The 16,769-nt window shown below is 43.4% G+C and overlaps 1 protein-coding gene across 1 annotated transcript in view; it reads left to right on the top strand.

The window, feature by feature from the left end:
* The window catches only part of TDRD3 (tudor domain containing 3), a 281,940-nt gene that overhangs the window by 181,073 nt on the left and 84,098 nt on the right, over positions 1-16,769 (top strand). Inside the window, exons 9-10 of the mRNA XM_065405303.1 lie at positions 5,621-5,777; positions 6,365-6,490. Of these exons, the coding sequence (XP_065261375.1) occupies positions 5,621-5,777; positions 6,365-6,490 (283 nt within the window). The remainder of the gene's footprint in view (positions 1-5,620; positions 5,778-6,364; positions 6,491-16,769) is intronic.

The raw sequence follows: 16,769 nt of genomic DNA, 5'->3' as shown, positions 1-16,769 counted from the left end.
CTACTGAAGACTATTGGGGATGGCTGCCTTATTTTTTCCACCATGGTAGGACACTTTCCCACACTACTCAGCAGGCATCATTGCAGCATACAGGCTAGCAGCCTATGGACCCGGTCTCCAGCTGGATGTGTGCAGGAGCAGCTCCCTTTCAGCCTCTGTTACCCTCAGGAGTGAGATATCAGCTAAAGTCATCACTGCCTGTGGAAAATGGTGCCAGTATTCAGTTTAGTTACCCTATCTGCATATACTCATGCCTGTGAGCTCCCCTCCCCCTTACTGTGCCAGCTTGCCCCTCTCCCCCCCAGGCGCCATATTTGCCATGGCTGGGACTACCACCGTTCTCTATGGATTCCAAGCAGAAGTGAGAATGTAGTGCTTGTAACTTGTGTGGATCAAGGGGAGTGAGTTCAGTATACCAAGTTTCCATTTATCTTGTGAATAAACTCACAATAGTATCTATGTGCATTGTATTTTTTGCAGCTGGAAATGTGGCCTTGAGGGTCTTTCCAACCACACCAGTGGAGTAACTCAGCCAGATAAGGAAGAGGGCGCGGGACGATATGTTCAAAGAGATCCTGGAAGCCTTTAGTGCTGTGGGTATTGAGCACAGGGCTTGGAGGATCAAGCTCACGGACAGAATGGACAGGGATGGTGCGGACAGGAGAAAAGCATGGGAAAAGGAGAGTGATGTGAAGCAGGAGATGCTAGCGCTTCTGAAGCATCAGTCAGACATGCTTGCCCCCCTCCGTAGCCCATAGAGAACTGCATGTTGGGACTTCCCTACGCTTCCTCCCCCCACACTCCACGTGGCATCGGGGGTCGTTGCACTATCCCTACCACTCCACCCCCACGGAGAGTACAGACAATCACAGCTGCATATACACTGACCTTTGAGAGAGATAGTTGGTGTATGTGTTTGCGGAATGGAAAGGACTGTTCTTTCCCCTTCAAAGGTTCTTTCCCCTGTATTCATAAAGTTTCATTCAGTTATAAATGTCTGTTTGCATGTGTTTGGAACAAAACTCTATTTATGGAAACTTAATTCATATTTATTAGTTCACAACATATGGTGGCTGGGACTGACATCATTCACAGATAATAGTGATAGAGGCATTTGCACTGTTATATTACCACTCGCACAGCACTACTTATAAGATTCATACTGGGGTGCAAAAAAACAGTATCAGGCACACCACACAACAGCAACACACATTATTGTGACTCATTATTAAAATGGTCTCCACTCTCTGAGCCGTATAGCTCTTTTTATAGCTCTGGTATCTGGCTGCTCAAAATCAGCAGACAGCCATTCCACCTTCACCCTCTTGGAAACTTCTCCTCCTTTGCTTCAGAGATATTCTGAAGTGCACAGCTGGCAGTTATAACCATGGGGATATTTTTTTCACTGAGGTCTGATATTGTGAGTAGACAGTGACAGCGGCCTTTCAAGCAGCCAAAGGCACTTTCAGCTGTCATTCTGCACCTGCTGAGTCTGTGGTTGAAGCGTTCCTTGCTGCTGTCGAGGTGGCCAGTGAACAGCTTCATGAGCCACAGGAATAAGGGGGTAGGCTGTGTCTCCCACATTCACTGTTGGCGTTTCAACATCTCCAATGGTAATCCTCTGGTCTGGAAAGAAAGTCCCTTCTTGCAGCTTTCTGTACTGGCCTTTGTTCTTAAAGATTCATGCGTTATGCACTTTCCCTGACCATCCAGCACGGATGTCAGTAAAATGTCCCCAGTGATCTTCCAGCGGTTGTTATACCATAGAAAAATAACCCTTCCTTGATATACTCTGTGGCAAGGTGGTCTGGTGCCAGAATAGTGATATGCATGCCATTTATCACCCCAATGCAGTTTGTGAGCCCCAGTACAGCAAAACCATCCAGTATGTCCTGCACATGCCCCAGAGTCACAGTCCTTCATAGCAGGATGCGATTAATGGCCCTGCACACTTTCCCAACTCCAAATTGATTCCCAACTGAGCAGTAGCAATCTGGCATTGCTTCAAGCTTCAATTCCGCGATTGCCACTTGCTTCCTCATAGAATCATAGAAGATTAGGGTTGGAGAGACTTCAGGAGGTCATCTAGTCCAACCCCAGCTCAGCGTCAGTGCAACTCTCATTTTGGTGTTACTGCACCGGAGGGTTGGGGCGAGCTCCGCACACATTTCCAGGAATGTGGCCTTGTGCATCCAAAAGTTCTGCAGCCACTGTTCACCATCCCATACCTGCATAACCGTGTGATCCCACCAGTCAGTACTTGTTTCTCGGGCCCAAACCAATGCTCCACTGTCTGCAACTGCCAGCAACAACCTGGAATTGTTTCTTTCCATGGCGCATATTCCATGCGGCTCCTCTCCTGACTCTGGAAATACTGCAGGATCAGGCGCAGATGTGTTCACAACGCTCATTGCAATAGTGCAGAGCTATGCAGGAACCATGCTTCTCACAGAGATGGTGGCTGTGCGGATTTGTGGGGCTTTTGAGAAGAGGTGCAAAATGTTATAGGATGCAGATAAAATTATGGGATGGAGAAAACACCATCATGAGATCTTGAAATCATGTTCCCAGTCATCCCTGCATGTCTCGTTTGCCCCCATGAGGCATTGCAAACCCTTTACAAAATACCCTGCGCTAGATGGTGGTGAGTTGCACAGTGGGCTACTTGCCCAGGGTGCACTGCTCTCTGCATCGATGCAAACACCACTAGTGAGGACATGCACCACTGATACAAGGAGTGTAGTGTGGACATGTAAAAGTGATTTAATTACTATGACTGCAGTCCGTGTAGGCTTGCCACCAGACCTGAAGAAGAGATCTGTGTAAGCACAAAAGCTTGTTTCTTTCATCAGCAGAAGTTGGTCCAATAAAAGGTATTATATCATCTACCTTGTGTCTCTAATATCCTGGGACCAACACAGCTACAACAACACTGCATACAACAGTGTTCTGATTTGGTGGTGGTGTGATAATGTAAATGTTTATTCAAGGTCCTAAGATGGTGAAGAATCAGCTCCTTTTATCCTTTGTAGCCCTAATATTAGACATGGTTGTTTAATTGAAACAAATTTTTTAACAAAGATGGTTTCATTCATTATGTTACCTTCTCCCACATCCTATAAAAGAATCTGATAGCACAACATCTTTGCCTAGTGTACTATGAAGCAATGAAGTAGTTTCTGTCTTAGTTGTTATACCGGTACCTGACTACTTACTTCCAGGTCAATTGTTCTGCCTCCTTCAGCTTTAAAACACAGACCCTCCTGTTTTAATCTTCCTTTTTTTTTTTTCATTCCAGTCTTATTATATAATGATGAGCAAGAGAGAGAGAGAAGCTTTTGGTGCAATATATATATATATAAGAGAAGGAAGAGATTGACTGGCCTTTGGAGTCCATAGATACCTTGAAAGTTACAAGGACTGTGTGAGAAAGAGGGTCTCTGGGAAATTGCCTATCCCTCAGGTCTCAGATTATGGTCCTGTCCAAGATTAGCTCTCAACTGTTCAGCCCGAGGATGCTGCTTAGCTCCTGATGAAAAGAGTAGCTGTCATATACAGCAGACAGGAACACTGAGTATTTCCAGCTCCAAAAGGAGGTGATGCACCACTGGTGCATGGTAGAATATCCCTTCTTCTCTATGACAACTATGTAAAAGATATTACCTCACCCACCTTGTCTATCTGCAAGGGAGATAGAACAGTAGAACAGATTTACTGGGCAGGCTCCAGCTGGCACTAAAGGAATGGATTCTAAACCAACACTGTTTTCCCCCCCATCCCCCAGGACAGCTGCATTCTAATCTGCCTGTTTTTTTACTGATATACTCACCTACATGGCCCATGTCACTGTACTATCTGTGTGCCTTTTAGTCATTAATGTATTTTATCCTCATCACACCCCTGTAAGATAGGGCGGCACTATGCCTATTTTACAGATGAGAGACTGAGTCACAAGTTAGATTAAGTTGTTCAACCTCATATGGGAAGTCTGTGGCTGAGCTGGGCATTGTACGTAGGCCACTTTAGTGTTAGTAACATAGACCATCCTTCCTACGACGTTGCAGGGAACATTAGTAATTGTAAGTCTTTTTATTTAGTGATGGTCCTGTGCTTCAGTTTGTGGACATTCAGTCTAAGAATATTGTTGGGTGGACTTGTTTGTTTGGGGGATGCAGAAGGAATTATGAAGGAAGTGGAATCAACTTAGCCAGAAGTGTAGGAGTTTTACTTTATCCCCACTCAACTGTACTTCATTCTTTTAAGAAGTTATTCTTGCATGCTCCAGTTTGGTTTTGGAAGTGAATTTGGATATTTATATCTGCAAACTAGATGGCTGATGTTTAGATACTGTTATTTATTACTTGTATTGTAGTAGCACCCATATGCCGTAATTAGGATGCATCTAATTGGAAGCAAGACAAGTGAAAGTAACAAACTATAGGAGGAAAGGAGAAAATGGGTAATAATGATAATATCACATGGTCACGTTAGTTATTGCACAACTTGTACTAATCTCTCAGCAAAACTAATTGTGTTCTTTTAAGCAGGTTTTATTTAGTTTGCATTAAGGAGTTACTCAATTTTCATGGTTGAGACATATACCAAAATATTTCTAAAACATCCACTGCACTGTCAACCTATTGAGTCATATGGTTCAGTTTATCTGGTTTGTTTGTACCAGCACAGGGTTGTCCCTTTTCTCTTTTTTTGGGCAGAGAAGTGTGACATTTTTTACAGGGAGGTGTGTGAGGCTAGAACCTTTTCCTCACACTACACATTTATTAGACGTAATAAAATAGAGGATTGGAGGATTCAATTTTCAGCTTGGTGCTTCAAACAGCAATATTATGTAAGGCCATCGCCTTTACTATGTGTACACTGATAGTTATATTTGCTGTCTGTCAGAATGTTTCATATCATTGGGAATGAGAAGTCATGTATTACTGAAGAAGGAAAATTACTTACTGGTATTTCTTTCAGTTTTATTCTGCAGGATCTTTAGTCATTATATATCTAGTCTCCCTATTTTGGAGAATGTATAATCTGATTTTGCACAGCCATTGTCAGTCATAGCTTTGGAAATGTTTGTACCAAGCACAAAAGGCTGGCCCGTTAAGCTATGCTTGATATATTTTTGCCTTCTTTCTTCCTGCTAAGGGGAGAGATACTGCTGTCTATCAGGATACTCCTTTGTTTGATGGAGTGAGAGTTAAACGATGGGAATCAGAGTTTGACATCATCTAATATTATTCCTTTGGTTTTATATTTGAAATTAAATCAAAGCAAAAAAACCAAACGAACACACACACACACCAAAAATCCCCTCCAAAAAACGAAACCCAAAAATCAAAGAAACACCCCAAAGCATGTAAAATCCATCTCCTAAAATTACCATCTGTCCCTGTCTCCTCTCACCTCAGTGTACTCAAGTCAGTTACATGAAGCCATGAAAGCTTATTTGTTAGTATTTTTATAAATGGCCCTAAGTATTTATCATCATACATGAAAAATAAATTAATGTTTTAATTAAATATTAATGTGCAATTTACAAGCAAACCTAGTATTTTATGGAATCTGTGTTGTAGCTTGTGATTACTTTTGTGTATATCTTTTGTTACAGGTTGATGAAAAGGCTCTAAAGCACATAACAGAAATGGGTTTCAGTAAAGAAGCAGCAAGGCAGGCGCTTATGGATAATAGCAACAGCCTAGAAGCAGCATTAAATTTTCTTCTGAACAGCAGTAAACAGAAACCTATTCAGGGACCACCATCTAGAGGTATAACTTGTAAAGCTGTGTTTTAGACTAAAGTGTCTATATAATAGGGGATCTTGTGTTAATATATGGAGATATACCTATCTCATAGAGCTGGAAGGGACCCTGAAAGGTCATCAAGTCCAGCCCCTTCCTTCACTAGCAGGATCAAGTACTGATTTTGCTGCAGATCCCTAAGTGGCCCCCTCAAGGATTGAACGCACAATCCTGGGTTTAGCAGGCCAATGCTCAAACCACTGAGCTATCTGTCCCTCCAAGCACAAAAATATAATATTGGTCTTTGCTACTGTATGTGGAGTTATGCAGGGGCATAATTGCATATATGTTTTCCTCTAAGTCATAATGTAGTCAAGACCTGACCGTGAATATTGGAAAAGTACCTCTGTGTATTATATCTGTAATTGTTTCCTGGTTAAAAATCGCACAGTTAAGAGTTCTTAATTGAAAATAATCCATGTAATTCATGGATATGATTATATTTTTCCTGTTTAAAGGCTTCATCTGTTTTATAAAAACAATTACAATAAAAAGAAATGTAGAGTTACTGTAGATTTGTCTGGCTGTAAGTCATCTGTTTGTAATATCCACAGGGAAAGGAAAGGGCAGAGGCCGACTAAGACCTGAAGATGAAGAGGAACTAGGAAATGCCAGACCTTCTGCACCCAGCACACTATTTGACTTCTTAGAGTCCAAAATGGGTACTCTGACAATAGAAGGTACGTTGTTGAAATTAAAATGATCTATGGAAGCAAGATCAGACACTGCTGGCCTAATTTTTCTAAGTTGCTAAGCACCTTCTTCTCTATAGATGTAACTGAGATTTGTGTTGGGTCAGAACATCTGAAAATCCAGGTTATTCATGTTTCATGTATGTATGGTGTTCAATTAACAATGTATATTCGTCTTTTCTCACTACCACTTGGTTATGAAGAGCTGTTACAAATTTATTAGTAGAAAAAGACTTAATTGCTTCATCGTCATCATGGATCTAATGGAAAATATTACATTATCTGTTTGCCATTGTAGTGTGTTAGCGGTTGTCCCTCCCGCTCTGGCTCAGTGGGAGGCCACTCCGCCTCACTACAGCCGTGAAAATGTTAAATTGTCATTTTCTGAGTTTTCTTTCAATATACTGCTCAGACAAAAGGCAGATGTGGATGTAATAGTGTGTGGTTTTGCTGAAGTATGGGTGAGTGGGCATGAAGCAGATTGGAAGTAATGGGGCCTTGGGTTATCTCAAAGTGGGTCTGCAGATCCAAACCACTTAAGAGTGCGGGGGACAGGAAGTAAAAGGAAATAAAGATGCTGTAACGGGGTCAGGACTCACCACCACTGGCGCCTCCTGCTGGTTGCTCCGGAAATTAGCTCGTCAGCAGTGGAGCGCCCTCTGCGCGTGGTGTCTTGCCTGTTGTCTGCTCTGCTGGTTTGGGACCCGCGTTGTTCCCTGCTTGGCGGCATCCGCTTCAGGACACTGTCCTCCGGCAGCTCCCCCTATTCCATTCTCAACCCCTTCGGGGGGGGGGGGGGAGAGGGGAAAGGGAGTTTAACGGCAGTCCTTCGGGTTGCATCTGCCTCAGTGGCCAACCACAATCCCAAAGTCTAGCCCCTCACCTCAGGGGCAAGTTGCAGTCTGTCTCAGCCACACTTCTCCGTGGCCAGATGCAGTGCAAGGGGGGAAGGGGGGGAACCCAGGCCCACCCGCTACTCTGGGTCCCGACCCGGGGACCCTCTAGCGGCAGCCTCTCTCTACCCTCCTTCTCTCCCCTCTTGTCCGCCTATCTTCCCTGGGCCACTTCCCCTTTGGCCCCGTGCACCTTCTCGATCCTTTTTAGCAGGAGCCACAGCCTGGCAGGTAATTGGGCTGGAGCTGTCCTCTGCTTCCGTGAGCCTGCCCAGCACTGCTCTGTCCAAGGTGCTACCTCTTTACCTAAGGGTACGTCTACACTACCTGCTGGAGCGGTGGGTAGTGATCGATCTATTGGGGATCGATTTATTGCGTCTAGTGTAGACGCGATAAAATCGATCCCCGAGCGCTCTCCCGTCGACTCTGGTACTCCACCGCCGCGAGAGGCGCAAGTAAGTAGACCTAAATACGTTGACTTCAGCTATGCTATTCTTGTAGCTGAAGTTGCGTATCCTAGGTTGATCCCCCCCCCCCCCCCCCCTTCAGTGTAGACCAGGGCTCAGGAGCCAGTCCTCCTCCCTTGCTAGTCAGGGAGAGACTGCCCTCTCCTTTGCTAGGCAGACTTTATATAGGGCCCAGCCCGGCCCTGATTGGCTGCCTCTTTCTTTGCCCTGACTGGCTCTCCACAGGCCTTTGCTGATTGGCTGCTGGTGTGCGCAGCCTCTCTGGCCTGTTCCAGCCCTTTTTCTCATGGAGTGGGGCAGCTGTCCCAAAAGAACTATCCCAAAGAAAAGAGTACTATTTTCTCATGAGAGGGCTAGTTTCCTTTTCTTCTAGGTTCATAGGGTTTCAGTTCCTTCCTCTTCAGCCACATTTAGATTGATATAAGATGCTTTGCGTCCACCTAGCTGTGGAAGTATCTTCACTTAAATTTGGCTCCCACTGATGTAAGTGCCTCTCTACACTGATTTAGTAACACCACCTCCCCAATCTTCTGTGCATGTCATCCTGCCCACCGATTACCATCCTGACCTTCCCAATCTTCTGACCCAGTACAAAATGGCAAAATCAAGCATCCCAATCAATCCACGTCTGCTCCATCTCAGAGTGTGGTATTTAGATTGTCATCAACTATCGAACAGGCATGTTCCTCCGCTGTATAAGACATTCTCTTTAATAGTATGAAAGATTCCACTAGATAAAGTTATTGGGGTAATTGCAGATGGTTTTCATCTTGGCCACAACATAGGTTTTACCAGAAGCAGCAGAGATTCTGCTAATCCTGGACTACATTGTATCATTAAAGATGTTGGATCTTGCCCTCAGCCCTTTGAGAGTCCACCTAGCGGCGATCAGCACATTCCATCCTTCTATGGAGTGTTACTCTGGTTTTACAAACCTGCTAACTGCTAGATTTTGGAAAGGCCTCCTAAGAACCTTCCCACCCCTCCAAGTGATTGCGCCTCAATGGCATCTGAATCTGGTACTCTCAGTATTAACAAAATCCTCATTTGAACCAATGGCATCTTGCTCCATGTCTCTTCTCTCCATGAAGGTCACCCTCCTTTTTGCTATCACTTTGGTGAGAAGGGTTGGGAACTTAGAGCTATGATGGCGGACCCATCATTTACAATATTCCACTCAGATAAGGTCTTCTTACACCAACACCTGAAATTTTTACCAAAGGTGATCTCCCAGTTTCATATTAACCAATCCATTCACTTACTGATTTTCTTCCTGAAACCACATGCATCTGCAGAAGAATGTCTCTCAATGTTCAATAAGCTTTAGCCTTTTACCTGCAGAGGACAAAAACAATCAGGAAGTCCCTTAGACAGTTTATTGCGATAGAAGAGAGAGTCCAGGGACAGGCAGTCTTCACCCAGAGAATCGCCAAATGGATTTCCAGCTGCATTAAACTCTTCTACCAGTTTGCAAATCTACCTTGCCCCTGTAGAGTATGGGTTCACTCCACTACAGCGGAAGTAATAAGCATGGCATCCCTTCAGCAAGTGCCTCACATGGATATATGTAGAGTAGCCACATGGAGCTCTGTCAACATGTTTGCAACATGCTATGCCTTGTTCCACGACTCAGTCACGAATACTTCTTTGGCACGGCGATACTTTGCACGACCCTTCTGTCCTCATCCTCGCACCCTTCTCCAACTTAGGTACTGCTTGTCAGTCACCCACAGTGGAATATAATAGGAACAACCACTCAAAGAAGAAGAGGTTACTTACCTGTAAATGGAGGATCTTCGAGATATGTGTATTCTGCTTCCCGCCCTCCTACATCTCTGTTTTGAATCTGTCAGATTTATGGTGGAGAAGGAACTGGAGCCATGGTTGGTCCGCCCTGTCCTTTATCACTTTGAATGGATGGACAAGGCAAGTCTGGGCACATGCGTGGACCAATGGATACTACTTTCAAATTCTCCCACTCCAGGCATATGGTGTACATGCATAACCCACAGTGAAATATAGAACCTCCAGTTACAGGTGGGTAACCTCCTCTTTCCTCAAAGGCAACCCTACCCTCTGATGATGATTACAAGACTTATCAGAAATTGTTAAGGAGGGTAGCTTCAGACTTGGGCATTCAAGTCAAGGATGTCAGGGAGTCCTCTCATTGCCTGATTGATAGAATATCAGTGGCAGGTCCATCTAGTGTGGCACTGCCAATCAATAAAATGATATTAGCGCCTGTAAAGTCACTACAGCAGACCCCATCTTCATTGCCTCCCACTTCAAAGCATGCGGAGCCCTCCCAAAGGTTTGACTATCTTTACTCCCACCCGCCTCCAGGATCGCTAGTTGTTTTAGTGGCTAATGAGTGGGTGTGTCAGGGGCATCAGGCTGCCACCCCCAATCAAAAGAGGCAAAGAAGCTGGACTTGTTTGTACATATACTGTGATTCTGTGACTCAGCAGCAGGCACAAAAAGCAGAATCTTGCAGATGTTTTAGGGAGCATCTCACAGAGCACGTTAGAACATCTGTCTCTTATGCAAAAATCTGCAGTTCTCTGTGGCATTGATGGCATGCAAGATAATCTTGGTGTCAGCCTCGTGGGAACTATGAAGAAACTCCACTGAATAGTGTGAGACAGCAGCTTCATTATGCCATGTGACGATGAAATTCTTTGAGCAACTCTTTGAATGCTGGAGGGGTTTTTGTGTAAGTTGCGTGGTTAACTTGTCCTTTGTACAAGTATGAGACAATGACTTTTTCACTGTGACATTGGAGACACTTGCAGGGGTCAATGACTTTCTAATGGACAGGTTCAATACAATGGAGTCTCTTCTGGTAATATTTTTTTGATTCCTTTACATATGTCTCAAACACAAAGGGGAAATTCATATGTCCAGTATTTTCTCTGTATCCTCATAATTAAGTGTTCGGACAAATTTTAGCAGGTGTTAATAGTTTCTGCTTTGTCTAGATCTTGTACCTCAGCCATACTACGAGCTACACTGAAAGGTCTCTGCTGGAATAAGGTACCGGTCACGTTGTCTGTAGGTGCTGGTATGGGAAGATCATGCAAGATGTGCATTAGTTTGTTTTTTGCCTTGCACATATGCATTGTTACATAGCATTTGTACACTGATTGTGGTACCTTAGAGAACTTCTATTTTCCCAAAATAGATCAACATCACACTAAGATCTAGACACAATCAGAAGAAGAGCAAACCTGTCTCTGGTTAGCTCTGTAATAGTTCCTACCACCTTTGCTCTGACGTTCTTCTTTACATTTGAGCACAGCTTTAGTCTTTTTTTCTTGAATGGAGCCCATAGATTTTCCATGCAACTTTTTCTCTGCAAGAATTTGGTTCACAGTATTGTCACTGTACAAAATCCCTCAGATCTCAGGAATACCACTGCTAACAACGAAGGAGGCGATTGCATGTATTGCTGCAAAGAATATGTGCAATTCACTAGGATGTAGAATCCTCTGTCCAAAAAAATCATAATGGGACATTATTAGCTGTTGAACAGGCCTGTAAAGGCCCAAGTCTAGTATCACAAAATACTTTGATTTAGTTCTGCAAATGTATTTGTTCATGTGTTCTGGCTGGGTTAGGAACGTTAACTGAACTATCAGTGGGGCTAGGCAAGTCTGACTGGCAGGAAGCATACATGGGTCATTCACTCTAGCGCCGTCTGTAGTGCCAAATTAAAGGCAGACCATGTTAGAATGTATGTCTCCTGAAATGGTATGGTATGGTGTGTCCTGGGTGTACAGATCATTCGAGGTTACCTCTTCCATCTCTTCAGCTGAAGCTGTATTCAATGATTTTTCACCTCTGGAATGCATTCCACTTTTTCGCAATAACCAAGTGATGTCAAGATTAGTGAATGTAGAAGGTTCTACTATAGTTGATTCAACTGCTGCTTCATTGAAAACTGGACTTCTTGGCTTTGGAAGTTTTGTACCTTGTTAGGAAAGTGAGTGACTCATGAAGTCAAGAAGCTCCTTCAAGGAGCGGTTCTTTACTGTCTAGACAACACTTGAGGCTGGGGCTTGCCCCATTACTACACTCCTGATAGCAGACCATAATAGTATCTTTGCCATCTGCTGGATCTTTAAGGAATAACTTATCAGGAGCACAAAATCTAAACCCACCCGTGACGAGTTCCTGGAGAACATACAATTCTTCATTCAGTTCCATGTGGCAAAGAACCTTGTTTGCAATTGCATTTTCCAAATGGAATACTTTGTTGCAATCAATGGAGGAGCCAATGCTGTGCAAGATACACGAGGAATTTGCCGTGAGTTTTGGAATCAATTGTTAACCTACCACTAGAAGCAGCTGTTGGTTTATCTGTATGCCGCACAGTTATTGTGTATGTGTTGAAAATCTGCCTTTTACTGAAGCACTCGTACATGAGGCTTTACGATAAATGGCAGCCTTCTGCTCCATTTGCTTGTTGTCATGCTGGTGCTAAAGTCACTTCAACCACTGATACATCACTTAAAGTAGTAGTACAGGTTAGGCAGTAATTTTTTTCAGATTTGGCATCAGCGATGGATCCCTGAAACTCTCGTGTACTTCAGGACAAATTGCTTTTCCATAAAAATGTAGCAGCTGCAAACAGTCTCTTCATATTACTGTTGACATCAGCGCTTTCTTCCACTTTTGATGGTGCCACATCTTTTGTAGCTTTTAAGAATATGCACTGTGATTAATTTCTGTGGATGGGATTGCTAAGAACTATGATCATATCCCACAGTTCATCTTCAATAAGAGTCTTGCCGCTAAGCATTTGCTCCTCTTCAGTCCCATTCAAAGCATGTATTTAGCCTCTGCATTGGCCATCGCCATTACTTTCCCATCCATTAGAGCCACTGTGATTCAATTTCTGTACTGCAGCTGAGTATTACAGTTTGTAGGAATAAAATTAGTATTTGTTTCGGTTTCTTTTACCTTTTGACACAACACATTACATACATTCTTGGTGTAACACTCAATGTGATATGCAGTGTGGTATGTCTTTTGGGTCAATGCACCCACTTAACTTTCCATGCAACGTTCTCACTAAGAGTGATTTATTCATACAGTTTCTCCTCTTTCACGTGTTGAAACTGAACTTAATGGATGCTTTTGGGCTTCCAGCTTACCACAGAAGAAAGAGGTGTTGTTCTTGAAGCCTAATGTAGTGAGTCTTGCCCAGAGCTGGCACTTGTCCTGGCATCTTTAACTTTTTCATGATGCTCAATGTAATTCCTCTCCAACCATGCCAAATTCAGCTTGTGTGCACATTTTATAGTATATAATGTCCCCTGGAACATTGTGTTTAACCAGATCCTATACGGTGGTATTCTCCAAAGATTAAGCTACTAGTAGGTCCATCAGTGGTGCTTAGCAATGGCATGGAAAAAGAGCCCAATGCATGAGCAGCAATCCTTCCCACAGTGGCTACAGGTCCACTTGTCAGATGGAAGTTGAAACAGACTCTGCTTTCTTGCTTGCCTGCAGGTCTCAGCCTGGGCTCTCTGCTTGGCTCTCCATGGGGACTGTACCAGCGTTAACCCGGCTTGTCCAAACTTAACGATTTTGGACAGGATTTTCCCAGTTGTCAGTGGGAATGCTGAATTCCTTGAGCCCTTGCTTCACCTTATCGCTCTATCAGAGCTTTGGCCTTCCTCTGCGTCACTGGTGGTTCTTAAGGTGGTTATAGAGCACAGCCTTCAGCAGATGATCTTGAGGGATGTGCTCCACATGTCCCAACCAGTGAAGCCTGCGAATGTCCAGCCTAGTCTGCATAGGCTGTAGGCTGATTCTCTCAACAGTCTCGTTATCGGTGATCCGTTGGTCCCAAGTAACGCCAAGGATTTTTTTAAGACAGCGGAGGTGGAAACAGTTCCATCTCCACTCCTGCTTGGAGTACATAACCCAGCTTTCACAACCATAAAGGGGGGTACTAAGGATACAAGCCTGATAGACACCTTTGTGTTCAGGGTTAGCAACTTATTGTTCCAAACATGCGAGGTAAGTTTGCCAAAAGTAACAGAAGTTTTGCTAATTCTAGCATCAAGTTCCCTATCAATGTTAAGTGAGCTGGTAAGAATTGAGCCAAGATAGCAGAAGTGATCCATGTTGTCCAGAGCTTCATTATTGACATAGATTTTAGGTGGAATGTTGGTACCTTGTAACATGACAGCTGTTTTCTTGATACTGATTACCATGCCAAACTCGGTGCATGCATCAGAAAACTTGTTCATCATGACATGCAGTTCATCAGGTGAATTAGAGATGAATGCAGAATCATCTGGGAAAAGCAGGTCCCGAATAGTAAGGTGGATGATTTGCTTTCTGCTCTGGAATTGTCTGATGTTAAACAAGCTGCTGTCCCTCTTTGATTCAATTAGTATGCCAGATTGATCATTTCCAAAGGTGTACTTAAGAAGAATAGAGAAGAAGATGCCAAAACCAGTGGATGCTAAGATGCAGCCTTCCTTCGTAGCAGTATCAATACTAAACTCGGATGTTTCATTTACATAATGGATGATTGCCTTCGTTCCCTCTTGGAACGCCTTGAGTACACCTTGAATAGGGAGAGCACCTTTTGTGGACAGCCAATTTTCAACAGGATCTTATAGATGCCGTTCCTGCTAACCGTGTCAAAGACCTTTTATAGGTCAAAAATGCTACATAGAAAGGTTTCTGTTGTTCATGGCTTAATATACAAAGCTGATACTCAACACTATTGAACTGCTTCTTTTTTGCCGATGATGGCAATTCAACTTGAAATACTCCTTTTATTTATATTAATCTTTAACATAAAAAAAAATTAATTCTGAGCATTAACTGATAACCCAGTACTTTCAATCAAGGGCCACAATTTATCTTTGTGAGGGCTGCATGTTTGACATGCCTGTGTTAAAAAAGTTGATTTTTAAACATTTCCATGAATATATATATCTACATAATTGTTCTATGTTTGTCATTATGTTAGTGCAGGGATCGCCAGCCTTCCAGAAGTGGTGTGCCGAGTCTTCATTTATTCACTCTAATTTAAGGTTTTGCGTGCCAGTAATACATTTTAACGTTTTTAAAAGGTCTCTTTCTATAAGTCTATAATATATAACTAAACTATTGTATGTAAAGTAAATAAGGTTTTTAAAATGTTTAAGAAGCTTCATTTAAAACTAAATTAAAATGCAGAGCCCTCCAGACTGGTGGCCAGGACCCGGGCAGTGTGAGTGCCCCTGAAAATCAGCTTGTGTGCCACCTTCGGCACGCATGCCATAGGTTGCCTACCCCTGTGTTAGTGGGAGAAAGGGCTTTTGAGTGATATCCAACTCAGCCCATTTCCGATAACATTGTATTACCAAAATTTCCATCAACTGAAGGACCAGAAGCTGGAAGAGCAGCAGGGTTCTCCCTGCCACGCTGCAGAGGATTACACCATTGAAATTATGATTCTGAGATTTTTACAACTCAAATGACACTTCCCTGACCAGTCTATCATTAGGTTGCCCATGCAATTACACATGCTTCCAGGCTTTTTGTTAAATATTGGCACACAGTCATACACAGGCACTAATTCAAGAAGTGACAGTTAAGATGCTAAATTAAAGTGATTATAGTATAATTAGGTTCAATATCATATCACTTTCTACAGGGCTGACTGGGCTTTCTCTGCTGTGTGCCAATTGGCTGCTTGCTCCAACCCTCTCCTTCCCCCTCCATCAATCTCTTCACTTCAGCTTCATTCCACACCTGCCCCTCTTTTACCCCTGTCCTGTCCCTCTCAATCTCTTCCCCTCAATGTCCACTTACCCATATTTGGAATATGTCGTTTAGGGTATGTCCAGAGGTGGATCCCATTGCCACAGCCACAATCATGAAGTGTCGTCTGTTCTGTTCGGGGATGGGAGGACCTAGGCCTTCAATCTTTGGGAGATGCCTTTCTCCTTCCTTGGGTGAAGGGTGTGTATTACACATTTCCCCTAATGCCTCTAATTCTTCAAGTGATGAACAAGTGTCAGAACAAGGCCAAGGGTATCCTGATAGTTCCTATGTGGGTGAGACAAGCATGGTATCCTTACCTGTTTCAATTGTCTCCTTGCCTGGTGATCAATCTTTCATACTTTCATCATCTTCAAGATGCAGACTGAGTGCTTCATCCCCAACTAAAGGGTCTCCGACTTAAGGCATGGCACCTCAATGGTTCACAGGTAGAGTCTACCTTTTCAGTAGAGGTACAGCAAGTTGTTGTTAAATGGCAGGAAGAAATCTAGCCATAGTACCTACCTTGAAGTGGAAAAAATGCAGCTGTTGGTGTGAATACTGGCAAATTGCACCTGAATCTTCCTCACTTTCACTTATCCTGGATTATCTGTTACAACTGAAGAAAACAGGTTTATCCAGTAGCTTGATTAAGGTTCCTCTGGCTGCAAGCCTTCCATTCTTCAGTGGAAGGGTTCTCAGTATTCTCTCACCCCCAAAAACTGTAAGGTTCATTAAAGGACTGGGGTTCCTCTTTGCTCGAGTAAAATACCCCGCTCTGGCCTGGGATCTGAATCAAGTTCTCAAAGCTCTCATGGGTCCTCCTTCTGAACCCTGCTCATTATTAACACTATCCACGAAGAAGGCATTTTTAATAGTTGTTCCATTGGCTCAAAGAGTTTGGGAAATTGGGGTTTTGATGGCAGATCCTCTCTTTACAGTATTTTTCAAGGATAAAGTTGGCCAACGTCCACATCTCAAATTCCTTGCTAATGTATCATACGAGTTTCATCTGAACCGGACCATATGTTTACTGTTCCCCTCACCCCCCCCCCAAACCCCCACATAATTTGAATCAGGAAACCTTTTTTAATACCTTAGATGTCAGAAGAGCACTGGCTTTCTATCTCAGTAGGA

The sequence above is a fragment of the Emys orbicularis genome, chromosome 1, assembly GCF_028017835.1.
Source record: "Emys orbicularis isolate rEmyOrb1 chromosome 1, rEmyOrb1.hap1, whole genome shotgun sequence".
Taxonomy (NCBI): domain Eukaryota; kingdom Metazoa; phylum Chordata; order Testudines; family Emydidae; genus Emys; species Emys orbicularis.
The sequence above is the reverse complement of the archived record's forward strand: the minus strand, read 5'-3'. Positions and strand labels throughout refer to the sequence as shown.